General features: G+C 53.1%; 2 protein-coding genes across 11 annotated transcripts in view; both read right to left on the bottom strand.

Annotated features, from left to right (window-relative positions):
• The window catches only part of lmo7a (LIM domain 7a), a 31,895-nt gene that overhangs the window by 2,738 nt on the left and 14,969 nt on the right, over positions 1-14,188 (bottom strand). For 5 of the 10 annotated variants that reach the window (XM_029136687.3, XM_055504791.1, XM_055504793.1 and 2 more), the window contains 18 exons: positions 13,693-13,806; positions 12,498-12,735; positions 11,757-12,015; positions 8,117-8,146; positions 7,507-7,621; positions 6,951-7,090; positions 5,741-6,584; positions 5,382-5,630; positions 5,121-5,235; positions 4,481-4,642; positions 3,530-3,696; positions 3,393-3,456; positions 3,150-3,206; positions 2,263-2,288; positions 1,950-2,057; positions 1,355-1,429; positions 882-1,204; positions 661-717 (listed from right to left, as the gene is read on the bottom strand). In XM_029136687.3, the coding sequence (XP_028992520.1) occupies positions 661-717; positions 882-1,204; positions 1,355-1,429; positions 1,950-2,057; positions 2,263-2,288; positions 3,150-3,206; positions 3,393-3,456; positions 3,530-3,696; positions 4,481-4,642; positions 5,121-5,235; positions 5,382-5,630; positions 5,741-6,584; positions 6,951-7,090; positions 7,507-7,621; positions 8,117-8,146; positions 11,757-12,015; positions 12,498-12,735; positions 13,693-13,806 (3,143 nt within the window). The remainder of the gene's footprint in view (positions 1-660; positions 718-881; positions 1,205-1,354; positions 1,430-1,949; positions 2,058-2,262; positions 2,289-3,149; positions 3,207-3,392; positions 3,457-3,529; positions 3,697-4,480; positions 4,643-5,120; positions 5,236-5,381; positions 5,631-5,740; positions 6,585-6,950; positions 7,091-7,506; positions 7,622-8,116; positions 8,147-11,756; positions 12,016-12,497; positions 12,736-13,692; positions 13,807-14,188) is intronic. The other 5 variants (XM_055504795.1, XM_055504798.1, XM_055504796.1 and 2 more) reach the window with 4 other exon arrangements.
• Positions 8,744-11,263, bottom strand: LOC114847204 (LIM domain only protein 7-like). Its single transcript, XM_029136696.3, has 3 exons — positions 10,737-11,263; positions 10,399-10,545; positions 8,744-10,056 (listed from the first exon to the last, which is right to left on the bottom strand). Exons 1-3 carry the CDS (start codon positions 11,024-11,026, stop codon positions 9,273-9,275), a joined length of 1,221 nt encoding a protein of 406 aa, XP_028992529.1. The 5' UTR covers positions 11,027-11,263; the 3' UTR covers positions 8,744-9,272.

Here is a 14,188-nt window from a genome sequence, read left to right as displayed (position 1 = left end):
ATGCTCTTAATCACAATGACCAAAGCTCAGTTTAAGTGAATCGATAGGAAAAACACACATGCACGTACGCGTTTAGTTTGTTGTGCAGTTTCCATGCATTCCAATTATATTTGTATGGATGCATGAAAACATGTTCACTGCGCTACTGTATTTGTCAGCTGCCTTTTTATTTGTTGTATCTGCTGATTGCTGAACAATCACGTAATTGCCTTCTCAGCTGGAGGCATAACACACTCTCTGGTGAACTTCCCACTAATCTTCCACATAAACACACTGAGGGATGATTCGATTCCAACACGCAGGATGAAAAAACAGTCCCTACTTTAAAAGTACTGGACAATAGGACATGCCCCAAACTAAGAATTACAGCTAATTACTGTGATCCCATCGGGCGCATCTGGGATAGATTGCTCCTGTCTGTTTGGCAGAATAGCGTGTTCGTCAGATGCTGCCTTGGCAGGTTCACCGCATGTCAGGCAAGAACAAACTGTGCTGCCAGGAGGACGCTGAGCACGGTCTATTTAGGGTTTAAAGCCACATATAAAAGGCAATTTGGTGAATTATCACGACTCATTGAACGGATCGTGATGTGTGAAATGAAAAGCATGTGTTGCTCCGTAACAGGTTATTTGAGCATCACGTTTGCAGCCCCGCACTGACCTGTCTGTGGAGGACAGTGGAGGCTGGACGCTGTCAAAGCCAGAGGAGCCGGCAGCCCTTTGGTGACAGGTGGCGGTTGCACATGCAAACACATTGGAGGCAGTGATGTTAGCATGCAGCCGATAAAGTCATGAGAATGTGTTTTTGGGATGAACGCAGCAGAAAGGACGGGTTAGTCGTGGTGTTAAGGAGAGAAGAAGCGCAGCAGCGTCCGTACTGACCACTGCTGCTCCAAGGCTCGCTGGCGCCTCCTCTCCTCCTCCCTCTCCTCCTCCTTCTTCCTCTGCCACCTCAGCTCCTCCTCCTCCCTCCTCCTCCGCTCCTCCTCCTCCTGCTTCTCCTTCCTCTTCCTCTCCTCCTGCAGAAGCCGCAGCTGCCGCTCCTCCTCCTCCCGCTTCCTCCTCTCCTCCGCCTGCCGCTGGCGCTCCAGCTCCTCCCTCCTCTTCCTCTCCTCCTCCTCCCACGGCCGGGAAGCGGGCTCGCTGGTGGGAGAGAGGGGCGAGCGTGGGCCGACGCTGTGGCTGTTCACCTCCAGGCTCCCGGGCTGAGGAAGAACACCGGACAGAGAGGACCTCTAGTAACAAGTGTGTCCTGCCCTGCGGTGACTTATTTATTCATCCATGGTTGATTTTATTTGTGGCCAAATTACTTTTCACATGACCGGACATTAAATTCATATCTATATTTTTGTTACCTGGCTCTTTGCAACCTCCTGTTGAGCCTTGAGCCACTCCTCCTGCAGCTTCTCCTGGTCGCGCTTGTATTTCTCCTGGGCGCATCAGTCAGAAGGATGTCAACACACACACACCAACACAGCATATTCAAGCACACTTGGAAGAGAAATTATTCAAATAAAAGACATTTTGTAGCTGTATTACTTTGAGATGAAGCCAGCGTGTTACCTAACTGTCCTGAAACTTGATAAACCTAGAGTAGCTCGCCCCGGGCAGGAAATCTCCCTGGCGCATCATGAAATCAGGCCGTTTATCCAACAGGGAGTAAAACTGGAGGAGTAACAAGCCTTCCTGGCTATATCAAGGCTCCGCTTGGACACCTTTGATCTCCATCCAGAAATAGATCCTCAGAAAATGTTTTGACAGGATTCTACCACATGTGCGTCGATGCCCCACACATGCTTTACTCTGGCTGCCTGAGTGCTGTCTGAAGTTTGGCTAAAGTTTTTAGTTCTCATCTTTTCAGACTGAAGGAGTAGTGCACACTCATCTCTAAATCAGTTCCAATAGAACTCACAACCCTTCACATGAAATAATCTAAATACATTTGTGTACCTGTAGGAGGCGCTCTTGTTCTTTTTGCCATTTTTCCTGACGCCTGCGCTCCTCTTCTGGGTCCCAGGACCAGCGACTGGAGGAGGGTGTGATGGGAGGAACGGGGATCTGAAGACAGATACATGAACGTGAAGACGCTCCGTCACCAGCTGTTCAACCAGCGCGCGTTTTCATTGGTTCAATTTGTGCAGCAGCTTTTATCATTTTGGGCTCAAGACACAAAGGAACGCAATCTCCCTGCAGCTGAGTTATAGCAACTGAAAGGCCTACGAAGCGGCGTGATCAAGCTCTGAGTGCTGAGAAGGCTACTCACGTCTGGCAGCGCCGCCTCTGATCCTCCTGGAAAAAAGAGACGGTCGCGTCAAAACCCCAGACAGGCAAAGGCATCAGATGTGAATGTGCGCGCGAACCCCCGAGGCCTCAAGTCACATCAACAATAGTTTGACAAGCTCATTGAAGTCTCAGCTTGGTTTTAAAGTTAAGCACAGTTTCAACATGGGAAGTGGCATTTCAAAGTAAGAAAGGTCAAATTTCACCAACGAGGACTTATTGATTCTCTTGATTCCAGATCTACTTGTTGACATTTACACTCGACGCCGGGCCCCACAGTTATGAATAAGAAAATCAATAAACTGATAGAGAGTACAAGTAGATTGAAGAAACACACACACACACACACACACACATCAGTAGCATGCGTAAGACACACAAGCACGGTGCAGATTGCCTGAAAGGCCAGCAGACGATTCAATTCGTGCAGAGCAACGGGTGTTTTCAGCTTTTCATGCTTGATGCACGGTCACCACTGGACCGCACTGCGGCGGCGCCGGTGCGGTACCAGGCCCGGTGGACATCACTGCACGCTCAGCTCCTTTACCCCAGAGGAAGGCCAGCGCTCCCACACTGGGCCCGGGGGGGGGGGGGGGGGGGGGGGGGGGGGGGGGTTAACAGCAACGGTTAAAGCCTCGGCACCAGACAAGACTGTCGGAAAAGCAACAGGCCCAGACGGAGACACGGCGACTCGGTTTCAGTCCCGACAGCTCAAATTGGCTCCTTATCACTTAACGGCAAAGCTGTGGCAGATGCAGACATGCAGAGATCCACTGGAAACGTGAGGAATTTAAAGGAAGGCGGCGGACAGATCACAGAGAAAATGGGATTATCTTTATATCGTCCCGACGCTGTTCATGCTTTTTTTACCTTGTTCAAAAAATTCTGACCTCCGTTTTAAGTTTTTCAAAGATATGGGTTCTGACTCTGAATGAGAGATAGAGAACAGGAGTCACAGTGAGGCACAGCAGAGTAGAGCAACACGCTCCTCCAGGCAGATGCTGCTCCATATGAGTACATAAAAATACATTCTGTTCTTGTGTTAGTGAGTCAGCAAACCGCTGCTGACGGATCCATTCCAACGCCGTTCTGACGGCGGGCTCCGCTGCTTACCTTTGTTCCTCATGGTCACAGGCTCCTCGGCGACGCTTCCATTAACTCTGCTTGAAGCGTCATCCTGCAGGTGGACACGTCTTAGTACAAAAGCCCGGGGCACGAACACGCGCTGACAGAACCAGCGGGCCACTTACCGCGGCGGCGGGCTCTTTCGGCTCCGGGGGGATCCGCGAGGTGAAATCCAAGCTGGTTTTGGTCGGAGGGTTGGAGTCTGGACCTAGAAGCACCGGGTGATCCGTACTGGTCAGATTGATGGTCTTATGTCTTTTAAAGGGTAGGGAAGGTGGATCTCTGTCCCAGGCTGCATGCAGACAACATGGCGTGTGTTGGCACATAAGATACTGTACATTTTGGCAGCAGGTCCGTATGTGTGAGATCCCACATTTGACACAGAACTGTCTATTTGCACATGGAAGCAGGGGACAAGGTGGTTGTTATGGTGCCGTTATAGAAAGCAGCAGGGTGACAGAGAAACCACCTTCCCCAGCCATGCAGCACATGGAGCTATCATAAACCCACGCAGCGTTTCCAACCCGCTCACAACCACTGGACTCCACTCAACTATTTTAACCAGCAACGTGTGTTAGTTCAAGTGAGCGACTCCGGGTGTTAAATGACTTTTTTTGAAGGGTGAGACTGACGTAGCTGGAAAAAGTAAGCCTCTAATGCCGACACCGTGAAAAACAGCTCACTCGCAGAACCATGAACCTGAGCTGGGTTAGTTCACCGCAAGGAAAACGCTGCGCTGCCCGGACCGAAGCAGGAACGCTGACGGAGCAGAAAACGCAGAAAAACCAAAGGCAGAAACGAGCAGGGGGAAAAAGTAGGAGTAAAGTAGAAATAACGGAGGTCAAAATGATAAATCCTCCCACATTATATGAGGAAAAAAAGGTCCTTCACCGTTTAGCTGTCATGAGATCATTCATGGATGATTTCACGAGAGTTCATGGATCCATTTAAAATGTCAAAACAGTTTAGCAGCGTGAGCAGCACCGTCAGTTCAGGAGCGCAACACTTAAAGTGGGATCACATTCAATTTGTCACTGTCATCCCCCCCCCCCACACACACACACACTCTGACTCACTGTTCTGGCCGTGACGCCGCACATCCATGACCAGGCTGCCCTCCTGCAGAGCCTCCCCCATGCAGGCCTTCCAGTCTGTGTAGCTCATTCCTGCCACCTGGTGCCCGTTCACCGTCAGCACCTCGTCTCCGGCCTGCAGCTGACACATCTCGGCCGGGCTGCCTGCGCGAGACGGAGGACGGGCCGTGAATGATTAGGGTCGAACCAACACAGTTCCTCCCACGTTGTGCTGCTCTGACTACGTGCAACACTGAATGTGCTCACTGCACCACGGCATGAATGCAGACGCTTGTTCATTGGCTTCGCACACGTTTCACTTCATGACTTTTCTTTATACGTTTTTCGGACTCATCCTGTGAATTATAGCGTCCGTGCGTGATTTTCATGTGGCTGCGGCTGAGCTTTGAATCATGCACCTGCACGGCATACAGGCTCAGGCCCAGCAGATCTGACCCACATAGACGCTGCCCCAAATACAGCAGTAGCTCTGGCTCTGCCACCGCACTGAACTGGAAAACCTGCTGACGGCCGGCCAGCAGAGCCGTGCTGTAAAATACCACGGTTCTGAAGGCACCCGTGTGCGGTGAATGCGGGTCTGACTACGGGGGGCGCTTCTTCGGTCGGGGGCGCCTGCTGTTACCTGTCTGGATGGAGGTGACGCGAGCGCCCGTTGAGTCCCAGTTCGCCTGGAAGCCGAAGTCTCTGCTGCTGTTGGGTTTCTGGTTCAGGTTGATGCGCATGTCACAGAAGCTCTCCTGCAAAAGCCGCAAGACACAACGTTTCTGTGAGCAGGATGCAGCGAGGAAGCGGTGCATTCATAATTGATGTCTGTTGATCAACCGTTTCTACTTTAATTTCGCCACGCGGGGCCGTGTTTGTCGGGTAACGCGAGACTGTGCACCTTCGCGGCTTCTTTGGCTGGACTGGAAGTGGGTGGAGCCTCGCTCTTGGTGGGCGCGGGGGCGGGCGCGACGCTCTGCGTGGGCGCGACGCTCTTCGCCGCCTTCTCCTCCTCCTCCTCTTCCTCTTCGCTGCTCTGGGCCGAACTGGACTGGGCCTCGTCCTCGGAGGTCATGAACTGGTGATAGCGACTCGGCACAGTTGACTTTTTGGACACGTCGCCGTTGACCCGCTTGTTGGAGGTGTCCATCTGTGAGAGTGATAGAAAAGGCCACTGTAATTCTCAGAATTATACCGGATTATACAGTGTAGATTATTGTACAGGGATCAGCTACAGTAAGCTGGTAAGTTTCTACTCACTGTGGAGGCTCTGGGAAGTGAGCTGATACGTGAGGCCTGGGACCCGAAGGGCCTCGGAGCCACAACTGAAGTTAGACGAGCACTATCCGATCTCTGGTAACTCCTGGGGAGGGAGGCGGAAACCCGAGACACCCCGGGAGGCTTGGGTTCCATGGAGCTGGGTTGTGGCTGTTGTTTGTACAGCGCTCCGGAGGAGGGGGCGTCCACGTTGGCCTGTGGGACCAACAGGGGGCGCCTCAGAGCGGGCACCTTCTGTGGGGGGCTGGAGGAGGACACGGCGGGGGCGGCCTCCTCCTTCTTGGCGGCGCCGCTGGGTTCTGGGACCGGGGTCTTCTGTAAAGGTGCAGCGGCGGACTCTGGCTCCACCGAGTTGAGCTGCGGCCGCTGTTTGTTCAGAGAACTCGAGGGCGGGGTCACAAGCGGCTGCTTGGGCTCTGGCACCTGTTGGAGGGAGCTGGAGGGGGAGACGGGGGAGACGGGGGATGGGGTCTCGGTCGTCTTGTTCGTGCTGCGTGCTGGGACCGGACCTTGCTGGGAAGGCGGTGCTGCCGGGGACGCGGCGCTGCGGAGGGGGGCGTGGCTTCTGGGGGCGATGGCGGGAGTGGGGTCGGCCGCGGCGTTTGGCGCCCGTGAAGTGGGAGGAGACGAGGCAGCGCGGGGTTCAGGCTGCCGCGACGGAGGCTCGGAGGAGACCGTTGAATCAGGGGAGAAGTAGGAAGTGTCAATCGTGTGGCTCCTCGGGGGGAGGGTTCGACTCCGAGGGGAGACGACAGGTCCGGCGAATACGTCTTCGTCGTCCAGGTAAGAGAGGGACCCGAGGCGATGGCTGACGCCTTTGTTTTCCCTGTGGAGCAAAAGGAGAAGGAGAATAGGATGAAGAACAGGAAAGAAAAGTGGACGGTGAAGGTGGGATGAGCTGAGATGGGGCGAAGCTTAGGGGAGCAGCAGGACAACAAAGAGCAGGGCAGAGGTGACTCTGATTATGTTACACCGTCACTGGCTAATAGCGTCCTCATTCACTTCAATGCAAGCGATTCTGGACTCTCACACAGCAAAACGCAGCATTCACACCTCGTCTGTCTTTACCTTAGCAAGAGATCCGCCTCCGATGGTACAGAAAGTGTAAAAGAGGGAGATATTCAGTGTGTGCTGCTGTTTAGTGTGGAACAGATGCTCCGGACGCCTCGTCCTCGTCCTCCGTTCCTTTTACCTTTCCTCCTGCATCTCCTTGAAGGTCTTGGACCTTCGCCTGCTGCCGTACGTGATCTGCTCGATGGTCTCGCGCTCCTCCTTCTTTTTCACTATGTCAGAGTTGACGCTTCGGCGGCGGCTCTTCCACTTGCTCAGGTCCTGCAGCAAAAACAAGCCAGAGTCACTTTGCGGGTTTTGCGTCGACGCAGATTCGAGCGCAAGGAAGCGGTCGCGCTGTAGAACAGGCGAAAGTTGAAAACAAGACGACGAGACAAAAAGCAGAAAGGGCTCCGGCTGAAGGTGCTCTATTTGCAGGCTCCGCCCGTTCACCTCCCCCGTGGGACGGTGTGACCTAAATGCCTCTTTAAGACTCTGACACTGATCAGACTGCTGCCAGACTTCTACTACTCTCCACCGCATTTTACATGGTGACATTAATTGTACGACTCATCACGCTGTGTTGTGGAAACCAGCACAGGCTGAGGCCAGAGGGCAGCGCTGCACCACCCCGCATCCCCCCCAGCAGCAACACCCGTCCCCCCCAGAACCCGGACGCGACCCAGTGCTGTACTCACATCCTGCCACTTGTCCTCACTCTGCTTTACATGTTCACGAAACTTCTGCAGCTCCTCGTAGCGAACCTGGCGCGCGACGGCGGGTTCCGCCAGGATGTCGCTGGTGGATTTACTCCTGCGGGAAGAGGAGAGTGGAGATAAAACAGGAGCAGGTGACGGACCCGATGACCTCCCACATCACGTCAAGCTCAAAGGTCCCATTCCATGGATGTGTGTTAACCTGTTCTGTACAGGTAACCAGTATGACCAGTATCCCACCCTAAACCTGTGACCAGGTGTTGGTTAGTTTCACAGCACTCAGCGCTAGCTCAGTGGGTTAGTAACGCGTATCGCTGCCTCGCCACCATGCGAAAAGAGCCACGTCACTCAAAGCTCACTTACCTGCAAAGATTGTACCCCCATATCAGTCATAATGGTCAGAGCATGGGTGGCTCACAGCAGGGGGTCTACTACCACATCGCTACCCGCCCCAAAACCTGAACTTGGTCTGTTTAGCAGCCAGAGTGAGCAGAAAAGCAGCACAGAAGCAGGAGGCGGGAGGCAGCGAGCGGCCTTGAGAGGCCGGAGCGGGTGCAAACATGCCGCGTCCCCCCAGCGCGCATCAACTCACCCGTCCAAAGCCTCCGGCTCTTGTTGCTGTCTAGGAAAGTGGAGAGAACCACACGCAGGGTCACATTTGTGCAGGCGGCGGGCAGGTGAGGTCACCGGCCAATTAATGACTTTCACAGCTGACTGTCATGGGTTTTCACATGCAAATGAACCAGGATGAGCGGCAGTCTGCCGGTTTTCACCGGAGGATCGAGTTTCTGAGCCAGACTCAGCACAGTATCACCTTTCTTCTCCCTGGCATTTGACTGAGGAGGTGCACAGACGCACACCGTGTCTTAACAAAGCTGCCTTTCTGGAGACTCCTTCTGGAGACATGATGTCACTGTGAATGTGCTTTACATGTGAATGTGAAGGAGTGTGACTCTGGATCAATGCCTGTATGTGTCTGTACACGGGTCTTTTTTCACATCGCCTCAGAACACAGTGGTCCTGCGTGCTGAGTCCAACGTGACGCCTGACTATTACTCACACTTGAACCGTTCCACGTTCTCATGCCGCTGCACTCTGAGCTTCACACGTCAGTGCAAAGTTCCCCTCGCTGAGGGAAACAACATTGCACCCTGCTCAGATTCATGTTCCTGTAGTCGTAAAGTGAGGTCAACAAACGGCCAGTTGACTCCGTCCCATCACAAGACTATGAAGTCACGTCCTCTTTATTGGGGAAATTTATTGGTGCGAAAGAAAAACACAGCTAAACATACTTCGCACAGTCTTAGAAATTCATAGTGTTGTGCTTATAAATCACACCCCAAATTACACAATAGCAGAACATTTAATGCAACTTTGTCCAATCTGCATTTACACTCCGTGCGCTCATAAAGTGAAACATGCTCCACATCTCTTTTCTGTAAAAAGCCACAGAATGTCGTTCATTAGACTTTTTCATAACTGAGAAATCTGAGGTCAACAAACATTTAAGATGAGACAAAGTTCTTGTTGCTGTAGTGAGATCCTCCACATTTACTTCACTGAAGCGTCTGTTGAAATACTCAACACACTGATCCAATAAACACAAAAGGCACCTTTTGTTTTCAGAAACCTCAATGTCATTTGGTAAAATCCCCATTTCTGACTGGGCAGGACCTCAAACCAAACCCCCAACAATTATCAGATGGAAAGTATTTTACAGACACATAAAGACGCTTGCATGTTTTTTCCTATAACTTCAGAGCTGCTAGCCTCTCCACCATGAGCCTTTTCTTGTACCGTAGCTGGCTAGCTTCCCTGATAGCCTGCCACCGCTGCAGGTCACCGTCGCTACAGGTAGGGGGCGCTGACGGAGAGGTCTGAGCTGCCGAAGGGCCTTTCAGTGAGCTCTCAGAGGGAGCACCGAGCTTTCGAATCAGCATGTCGTCCGTTTTAGGGCGGTCCTCGTCCACTTCGGTTCCTGCTGGCTCCTTGGCCAGAGGACACGGGGCGCAGAGGAGCCTGGATTTGAGATCTGGAGGCAGGCACCAGGGCTCTGGGACGGGCATCGGGGCATAGTTGTCTGGGGCGCCCGAGAGCGGCCGCTGCTGCTGAGCCTGCTGGGTTTTCTCCCTGCGATACACCACGTCGTCCTGCTCGATGTCGGGGAACTCGTCCTCCTCGGCGCCGCGGCGGAGGTGCCGCTGGGTGACAATATTGAGCTGGGGCTCAGACGTGTAGCGACGTGGTGTGGGAAGAGGAGACTTTGCCATCGCCAGGTAAAGGTTGGACTGAAAGGCCAGGGTCCGTCTGGCAAACATGTCATCGTTCTCCAAATCTGGGATAATGCTGTCATAATCAATGGGGTCCGGGGGCTCCCGGGGGTCTTGGCGCCCCAATAGAGGCCATTTCTCACCTTTGACTAGCTTTGGGCCTGAGCTGGGGTCCACTGGGGCAAAGACCAGAGGGGGTGTCTCTAACAGGGGGGGCTGTATCTTAGGGAGCTGTGGGAGAGTGTGTGGATGGATGTGAGGACTAAAGGAGAGGAGGTGGGCAGAAGGAGAGAAAGGGACAGGTGAAAGGTGATGAGTGCAGGCAAGAAAAGGAGAAAATGAAACAGCAAGCCACCACAGTAGTGTTGATTTAAGGTTGACCTGTGATGCTCGTCTTGTCTACAACTGACTATTGGAAACACTAAGTGAGTTAGTTAAGTGCAGGCAAACTGTTTTATGAAGCATCTCAAGCTTCACTGCTTCACAGTCTATTTTATCATTAGCATCTCAGAAAGCAGCTCAGCTGGAGCCAATATATTTTCTATTCCTGTAAATCCAGGCGCTCTAACATCCTTCATCGTCACAATCGTGCAGTTGTATCAACCTTTTGCCCACGACAAGAGTGGGACGAGCGGAGGCCTCGGGTGTGTGGGAGTGAGAGGGAGAGGGGCCGGAGGGAGAGGGGGCTGAGGAGAGCCAGGGACTGATGTCACAGTCTGAGTCGTCGGAGGAAGAGCCCGACTTCTTGGGGCTACGGCAGGAAGGAGCAGGGTGGAAGGAGGCAGAATCACAGACGAGAGGGGAGAAAAGAGAGAAGGGTGAAGCCAGTGTTCAACTTTCAGGTCCTAAAGGTAAAGCTCGCATGCATATTAGGATAGCAGATAAAAAGAAGGAAATGCACTCTATGTGTGAGGGTTCTACCCTGTCGGCTACTGTACACACCTTAAGCCTTGCATCTTTTTATACCAGGGTCTCCTCTGAGAACCCAACTTGATCTTCTGCAAGTGAACGTCCTCTTCAGGCGTCCAGAACTTGGGTAAGAACTTGTTATAGGCTGCGTTTCCAGCGGGCTGCGGTTTGAGGCCCATCTTCCGGGCGTAGAGGTCGTCTTGGACGGGGTCGGCGTAGCCCACCTCGTCGTCCTCCTCCTCCGAGTCGGCGTCGCCCCTGAACAGGCTGTGGTGGTCCACCCCTGCGGAGCCGCCGCTGCTCGACAGAGACCACCCACGCATCAGAGCTCCACAGCGGCACAGCACCAGCACACGAGGCACGCACACCGGAGCGCGGCGGCCCCCGGGCGAGACGGCGGGACCGGCGAGCCAACGCAAGCTCAAAACCAAAGGACCGCAAGGCAAAACGGAGACTCAGGACTCAACACGCTCCTCCCGACGCGCCGCGGCTGGAACGTTAAAGCCACAACTTGCACTGTTAGAAGCATGGAGCTGCGACCAACGCGGCTGTTCGTGGTTACCATCAACCATGCAGAGGGTGAGAGAAGCGCAGGCACACCGGCGGCGGACGGCAGCGCCGCGTTTCTGACCTGCAGCAGGTCATGTTCTGTTGGGTGGGGACACCGGGGGCCGTGGCGACCTTGGACCAGGACCCGCCCCCGCCCCCAGCGGGCCGCCCCCCTGCTGAGGGACTCATGGGCACGGCGAAGTTGGCAGGGGGGGCCGGGGAGGGGCTATGAAAGCGTCTGCTGGCAAGGTCGTCCAGAACAACGTCTGGGTCCGGGCGGTCCGCATCGGAGTCGCTGCCACTTCCATACTCCCACGCCCGGCGGGCGTCGTAGGCGTCAGGTGACCGCCCCGCTTCACCGAGGCTTCACCCGTGAGCATGAAACACAGCGTTTTCCACACCATTCCCAAACAACAAACAGCCACAGTAATGGGAAACAGACCAGCAACCCCGTCAGATATTATGGGAAACACCTCCCGTCAGATGAGTGTGAGGGGACGGTACCTGGTCAGGGGGCTCTCCTCCTCCGAGTACGAAGGGTTGGCCCAGCTCCGCCGGGCAGCCACGCTGTCCTCGCTGCGCTCCGCCCGCTTCTTCCTCAGCGGCGCCGGCACGTAGCCCGAGGATTTGTCTTTAGTGGGCAGAAACTGGTTGAACTGGGTGGTGGTCTTGGGCGTGATGACCACCGAGCGGCGGTAGCTGATTTGGTCCTTGTTCTCAGCCATCCTGAAGTCGGAGTCTGTCTCGGCGTCACTGCAGCAACCTGGAGGGTGGGATGAAGCGGGATCAGAAAAGCAAAGCAGCAAACGGGCTCTTTGCTCTGTGACTTTGATGGAGTAATGGGGGGGTGGGAAGGCCTCCTCATTTACAAGCTGGTGTGAGCGGCTGTGGAATGTCTCACTGTCGCCTCTTCACTCGGGACGACTGCTGTAAGATCATCAGGGAGTAACTCACTCCGTTTAAGCTGGTCACACGTGTATGATAAAACTAGACCACAGTGGTGGTTCATTGGACCGAGCATGAACGGGTCCAAACCCCACCACTAGATGGCGATACCTATTTGTTTTGATACATGGGAGTCGACTTGCTGGCGCTGATCTGTCCCGAAACTATTTCAAGTTTCTCTTCTAATGCAGAGATCTGTTCTGAACGTTGTAATGATGTGAAACAGCAATAATAGAAGACTCTGGCCAAATTAATGCAGAGTCGTGGCCACTGAAATGCCAAAAGCAGAGGATTTCCTACCCTCGCTGCTGCCTTTAAGGGTGGCGTCAGATGAAACGCTGTGTGGTCGGGAGCCCAGCGAGTCCAAACTGTCCAGGGAGTCGTCTCTCCTGTGTCCGCCTCCTCCTTCTCCTCCTCCTCCTCCTCCTCCTCTGCGTCCTCTCAGCGGATAGAGCTCCTCGCGCTCCTCGCACCAGCTATCGCCGAAGCCGCTGTCTCGGATGCTGCTGCCTTTCTGACCGGCCGTTTCCTGCAGAGCCTTTAAGACACACACAAACACTGACACAGTCAGACATCAGGGTGCCAATTACAACATTTAGCCCCAGTGTGTGTGGGGCACGAGCGCTCTCCCAGGTAGAGTGTGAAGTCGGGACTCTCTGGCCTTCTTATTCCTGCAGACTGGTTGTAAACACTCACTCCTGTTCTGTCTATGAGGGATGCAGCATGTTGCAATTAAAACAGAGTTAGCTCCTTTTTCTATCCACCAACATGTCTGTCAGAGCAAACAGAGCCCGGATCCAAACACCCCTGATAATACGTTTGACGCTTGGAAAAAGTCTCATTGCACATAAATGCATACACACCTCAAGTTCAAACAAGCCAAAACTCGTCAGCCGCTATAAAAGTAAATCATTTTCAGATCTTTAATCCGCTGAATCCTACCAGACAATACAAGGCCATAAACTGAGCCCGGCCTAACGCCGCACCACTGAACTCGGATTATCTCGGCTAAACGTACAAGACGCGGAGCGACCGACTGCTATTACGGAAAATCCCCGCAGTCAGTTGAATTACAGAGGCCTCGCGCCTGCCGCCTATAAATCCACGGAGTGTGAGAGCAAAGTGCCAGATTCGACACCAGCGCGAGCAGGAGGGGCGGAAACGGGGCTCTTCAAGAAAAGATGCGGCCGCTTCCACATGATGTGTGCAAAGTGTGCGCCGCGCCGTAAACAAGATGCAAATAGGTTGAGGGATCAGATGCTTTATGACTTAACATAGCTTTGGCTTTAGCGGCCGGCAATGAGCAGCCCCTCAGCCTATCGCAGTCATTCCTCCACACATAGTCCACATACCAGGGAGGATACACTGATGTACTGCGCAGCGGCTGTAAAAGAGGATTTCTTTAATGCTATTTCTAGTTTCCACAAGAACCCCAATCTTTTGTTTCATGACAGCGCGGATAAGACCCACTAATTACCCACTTAGAGAAATTCACCTTGTATAGTGCTGTGCCCAGTAATCCCTCAAATGCCTTGAAATTCAGGTAAGCTCCATGATAAAGAGGATCAGAGTAAGCTCTCCTTCCCAGCCAGAAAATGGTGATCAACACCTGAAGAGAAGACAAGTACATTAGTCTGTTAGACAAATATTACACACCTGTGAGTGAGGAGTAACTCATATCAGCAGACAGAACATGTCAGACTGGATGCTGTGTCCGCTGCTACGGCCGCTCATTGTTAATACACAGGTCTGTGTCCAGACTTATCCAGAAGACTCTGCTGCTGTTTGGGTCATCATTTTTACAGTTAAATGTGGTGCAACTATTACTAGTGAATGAAAAACAAATCACAATATTAACACTGTAATGTATTTGTCTTAGTATTTATATTTTATATAAATCAGCATTTACAGTATTTGACTTTATGATGACGCCCATTTACTCTGTGTATGTTGCTGCTGATCCAGATTTTTAAAGGTGTTTAGCATATAAA

This window comes from Betta splendens, chromosome 21, assembly GCF_900634795.4.
Source record: "Betta splendens chromosome 21, fBetSpl5.4, whole genome shotgun sequence".
Classification (NCBI taxonomy): domain Eukaryota; kingdom Metazoa; phylum Chordata; class Actinopteri; order Anabantiformes; family Osphronemidae; genus Betta; species Betta splendens.
The sequence above is the reverse complement of the archived record's forward strand: the minus strand, read 5'-3'. Positions and strand labels throughout refer to the sequence as shown.